At 48.3% G+C, this 5874-nt stretch overlaps 1 protein-coding gene across 1 annotated transcript; it reads left to right on the top strand.

Annotated features, from left to right (window-relative positions):
• Positions 1-4261: 4261 nt before the first annotated feature.
• Positions 4262-5416, top strand: LOC144753292 (transcription factor HES-5-like). Its single transcript, XM_078641029.1, has 3 exons — positions 4262-4324; positions 4574-4754; positions 5196-5416. The coding sequence occupies exons 1-3, from the start codon at positions 4262-4264 to the stop codon at positions 5414-5416; spliced, it is 465 nt and encodes a 154-aa protein (XP_078497155.1).
• Positions 5417-5874: the final 458 nt, after the last annotated feature.

Here is a 5874-nt window from a genome sequence, read left to right as displayed (position 1 = left end):
CCATTGTTAGGAAGAACAGAAGAGAAACATTACAGAAAGTTCTCACAGGGCTTAGGTGACTGTCTCACATGTTTTTTACATTAGCATAAGGAAAGAGAAGCTTTTGGGGCCTACATGGAAAAATAGTTGAATCACTATCATGTTAATATTTATTGAAAATCATACATTTGCAATTGCATTCAGTTTTCTATGTTAATTCAGTTATGATTATCTTTTTTTTAAAGAATTTTCTGTAGCGTCAACTAGACCCGGAGATATCAGGTATCAGAGCGCTTTACATGAGCACCAGCTTTGTTACAGCTGGACACATTCATTTTTTGGTAGGCACGTGGAGATTAAGTGAATTGCCCAGAATCACAGGATGGTGAGCGTCATTGCCGAGGCTCGAACCCAGTTCCCCAGCTTCGAGGTCTACCGCTCTAGCTGTAAGGCTACATCCTCTCCCCAAATCCATGAAATACATGTCACTATTAAGCACTACTAAAAAAAATATTTTCTAGTCATTATTAACACGTTATCATGCAAGCATTATTTTCAACGTGCCGCTTTTTTCAATGCATGTATCATCTTCATACGTGTTACAAATAGCCCATATTCATTCTAAGTCAGTTCTCTTTTCAGAAAGCATTTTCTACATTTCCCTAGTACCACTATTCATATATGCGTTCATTTTAATGCACATTTTAATATAGTTATTCATGAAAACTCTGTATTATTTTTATTTTCATCTCTCTTACAACACATAAATGCATCAGCTTGAAATTTTCGCTTTTCTCACTTTGTTTACATTTTCATATCATCATTGTCTAAAACTCTGCAGGCTTTAATGATGCAATATGTGAACTCATATTTTCGACTGAATAGGTTAACCCCTTCCACGCTCATGACGAGCTGGGCTCGTCATGCAGTAGCCTCCTCGCACGCTCATGACGAGCCCAGCTCGTCATAAACCAATGAGGATCACGAAATCCCAGCACAGCAGGGGAATTCCCATAGCATCCAAGAGGTTAACATGTCTCATCCAGTAAAAAGTGTGGTAAATGATTTTTCCAGGTAGGACTTGGTAAAGATAGATGCCACGAAACATCTACACTACATCAATACGCATCAAAGTAGCGACAGTATGAGTTGCTGGACTCTGGACTGCGATGGAAATGTTTGTAAAACCATACCCCAGACAGGTGAAAAGTGCTGCAGGGCCATATGTGCGGGTTTGATTACAATATAATCCCACTTAACAATTACAATTACATTAAATATATCTCATTCTTAGCCTACCCCACCCAGGGCCGGACTGGGAACGAAAACCGGCCCTGGCAAAGTGCTCGTCCCCTCCCCGGGGGGGTTGGGGTGCTGCCGAGCTCTAAGCCAGGGCCGGTTTTCAGCCGATTTTGTTACAGGGACGATTTTGCAAAAACGGCCCTGTAACAAAAACGGGCTCATGGGGCCCAAAACCGGCCCCCACCCTTACGGCGCACCGGGATATTGCCTGGTGCCCGCTGCGGCCAGTCTGGCACTGACCCCACCCATACTTCACTTGCATGTAAAACAGTGACATATCTCAAATTGATTGGGCTCTCCTTCAGAATATGGTGAGGGGCCCCTGTGACTCCCATATCGCAGAAATCCATAGACTTTAGACTGAATTGGGACCCCTTTACCGTATCCCGTCCTCAACCAGTGCTTAATTTGAGTTGGTGGTTTCCGGTCCTCAGGACCAGCACTTAATCATCAACACCGATGCTTTTCATGAGCATCATTAAGGACACAGGGAGATTAAGTGATCTACCCACAAACACAGGATGCTGAGCCAACGCCGAGACCCCAACCTACTTTCCCAGCTCCAAAGTCAGAAGCTCTGGCCATTACGCCAGCTCCTCCTCCCACTTTCATGGTTAGTAGTTGGTTCTGTTTTAGGCAGTGCTAACAGGAGAACTGGGCTGGTGCAAGCTGCCTACTGACGAGAGCCCCAGCACATATTTTTTTACGTAATTAACCACTGTCCCCAACCCCTAAAAGTACGGAGGCCTAGGGCCACAAATCACTTTAGCCAGCCCCTTCTTCAGCGCCATCACGCGGCTCGCACGTGCGCATGAGGAGGGATGAAACGAGGACGGATGCGTCTGTCCCCCGGGAGGTCTGTGAAGAGCGAGAGCTCACTTCACACGCCACCGCCAGAGTGGCTGTCGCTGTTGTGATTGTTCCCGGCATGCAAGTGTGAGCACGTGTTTCACGAACAGCTGCCAGATCCAGCTGACGCCCCCTGCAGGACTCGCCTAGGGTTGGAGCTTACACACCAGGGAGAAGAGTGGTCACTGCCCGCACATCCCCCCCCCCCCCCCCCCCAAAAAAAAAGCCCAGCATGCGGCTCTAGAGCAGCCCTGTCAAAGTTAAGTGTTTACTGTCTCATTTAAGATTACAAAGGCCCTGATAGCGCCGTACACCGTAAACTCACAAAGTGCCAGTACCCAGGAAAGAAGTACCTGAGTAGCCCCCCCCCCCCCCCCTGCTGCGAAGGGGTGAGGGCAGGGTGCACCAGGCGCGCAACACCCATTGGGATCACCTGGCTTCAGGCCCCCGGTCGTGCGTGTCAGCCCGGGCTGAGACAGCTTCCCGGGCACACACACAGCCGCACCCGAGTAATTCACAGGTCTTTCAAAGACCATTTACTTGCTAACGAGGCTTGTGTTTTCACCCCTTCTTAGAGCCACTCTGCCTATGGCAGAATTAGTACCCACATATTTTTTTGCCAGCCCCACCTGTCTCCCCCCCACCCCCCAATGTGGCGCTAGTTGCCCACCTGAGGTGCACTACGCCCCAAAATCTGCTTTGGCAAAACTGTCCACTCTACTCCCAACCTGCAGCGTGACTTGACTACACTGGAGCCGCACAGGTATGCTTGGACCACGGACACCTATCCTGCTCGGACCCTCCCCTTCCCAAACTCTCCCCCCCCCCCCCCCCCAGCCTGCTGGGCAAATGCCACAGCGCTATAAAGGCCGGTCGTGCTGGGGGCGTCCAGCGGTTGAGGCTCAGACGGACACTGGTACATCAATGCCCTGGGGAGAGGGGCCTAATATAGCGTGGCACACTTCCACTGTATCCCCTCTGAATGGGACGGATGGGCGACAGTGTGGGAACCTCTGGGAGACCCCAGCCCGGGTTATACCTCAGTGACGTGGTTAAGAACCCGCAGGGGCGATGCGAGTCCAGGGAAAGATAAACAAGGTAGAAAACAATGGGGGCTGATTCCAGCAGAATAACATCTACAGCAATGTAACACATAATTGAAATTGAGTCCAGCTGAACAACATCTAAAACAAACACAACGTAAACACCAATTGGCATTGATTACAAACGCATTCCAGTCGAACCAGGCGCAGGTGCGCCCTGGGGTGAATATGCGCGGCCATCGCTGCACCGGATCTGCCACTCAGACACACCTGGAACAATAAACACGAGGAACAGGTAAAGAGCTTTTACAAACTCTGCACCTACAGATTAACGTCACTGGACAACTGCACACACACATGTACTCCCACCAGCCCGTGTTACCGTAGACACGTCTTTTGTGCACTATGGTGCCACGTGTTGCATTGGGGTTCTTGTCACTCACATCTGACTGTTGTGTAGGCAGCCCTCTCTGTATCCAGAAAGAGATCACAGCGGCCCTGAAGAGAACCCCCTGCTCCATTTTATCGCTGTTAGTGACGTACAAGTATGTATCACAGATGACAACATGTGTTTGTGTATTTATTTGCTAAATGCTGCACAGGCTTCAGCTTAAAATGCAATAAATATGAACCGTGGTCCAAAACAAACTGGGTTTCAGGAAAATATGTCATAGATATTTGAAAGTTGAAACAGCAACATTGTGTCTTAATTTCACCTATTCTTACGCCCAGTTTATTGTTAACTATTGTATAGATTTTAATATTGTTATAAAAACGAATTCCTGGCAGATGTCAGGGGCAGAGCTGTGCCTTCAAAGTTAAAATGGGCGGCTCTTTCCCACACTCTTGATCCTTTGTATCCGGGCCCCAGATGTCCCCCTCCTCCCACCCTCTAATGTGCCACACTTCCATTGTCCCTGCTGCTCTCTGATTGGCTGCTGAGTGTGGGAACCTCTCTCCAGCCCCAGACCCACACCTTACCCTGCAGGCGGAGGGGGATAAAGAGGGCCGGAGGGAGCGAGCTCTTCAGATACCGACCACTGTGGGTTCCCTGCAGAGACCCCGCTCTTCAACCCCCACCGGGCAAGATGGCGCCTTTCAGCACCGAGAGGAAATATGAAGAGGAGCGCGAGGAGAGAGACTTTAGAAAGGTAAGAGTCTGGAAATGAATGTTCAAGATGCATATTTATGTTGTATTATAGGGAAATTATGCTACTTTCAAAGCAGCAATTTATATGTAACCTATTAAGTAGTAGCGGCTTTTTGTTTGCCTTATCAAATTAGTGTAATTCTAAATTAGCATTATCATTTCATTCAACTCGTATTGACAATGACGTAACCGCAGTCAAATTTCAAGAGTTTTTCTAATAAAATAACAAATTCACCTTTTCTCTCTGCAGCTGAGGAAGCCAGCGGTGGAGAAGCTGAGGAGAGATCGCATCAACAGCAGCATTGAGCAGCTGAGGATGTTACTGCAGAGAGAGTTTGAGGAACATGAACTTCCGCCCAAAGCAGAGAAAGCGGATATCCTAGAAATGGCCGTGACGTACCTGGCCCAGCGCGTGCAGACACCGGCACCAGGTGAGAGGCAGTAAACTAAAGGGTTAAACGGTTGAGGGTGCAGCAAAGAGATCAGGCGGGGGGAGGGAGTCATGTTTGAGGTTAAAATTAAGATGCAACCATCAAGAATAGTTGGGGTGAATGAGGGGTGGTACAGTAGGCTTATGTCTTTTTAAAAGTACCTGGCATAAAGTTTTCACCTGTATACTTCCGCCCCCCCCCCCCTTATCTCCAGTGCCATTTAATAAGCTATGATTTGAACACACGAGTATCAACAGTTCTAGCTGACATCTGACTCCAAAAATACAAAGTAGAATACTGTTTATAAAGATTCAAAGTGGACGACAGTGTATTGCATGCCATAGTCCTAGTAGATCTGGTTCTATAATAGAAAGTCTGTTCTGTGTTGTCACTTCCTGCTGTGAGACTGTACAAACATTAACCCCTCGTCTCTCCCTGCAGCCACGGCCTCCAGTGAAGGTCACTCCCGGTGCCTCCAGGACTCTCTGCTCTTCCTCTCCGTCCACGGAGCCCCCGCAGAGACCCGCATGAAGCTGCTGCGGGCCCTCCATAGACCTGCGGCTGCAGCAGAGGCGGTGTGTCCTTCTCGGCCTCCGTCCTGTCCCAGCAGCACTAAAGAGCCCGCCCAGGACAGCCCCAGAGCCCCGTGGAGACCCTGGTAATGCGGGGCCGCGGCCCGGACTTTTCTTCGGACTTCTTTCGAGGCCTCGGTCCGCTCTGAGGAGAATATTCATTCTGGAGTCTGGAGCGCGCCCTGCTGGGCAGGGGAGTTTACTGCACTCCAAGGAGTGGAGTGACAGCGAGTGTATATCCTCACAGGATGGACAGTTTATATTATATCCTCATAGAATGGAGAATTTATGAATGTTATATCCTTAAAGGATGGACAGTGTGTATACTATATCCTGATAGTATGGACAATGTGTAAATATTATATCCTCCTGAGGAGGACAGTATGTGACTAGTTTATCCTTACAGGATGGACAGTGTGCATACTATACTCTCACATTTGAGCTATCAATATCATATCTGCATAGGATGAACAGTGTCTGAATATTATCCTCATAGAGTAACATTGTGGCTAATATGACCTCATATAATGGACAAGGTGTGAATATTA

Source organism: Lissotriton helveticus, chromosome 5_1, assembly GCF_964261635.1.
Source record: "Lissotriton helveticus chromosome 5_1, aLisHel1.1, whole genome shotgun sequence".
Classification (NCBI taxonomy): Eukaryota; Metazoa; Chordata; class Amphibia; order Caudata; family Salamandridae; genus Lissotriton; species Lissotriton helveticus.
This window is presented reverse-complemented; position numbering and strand designations above follow the sequence as displayed.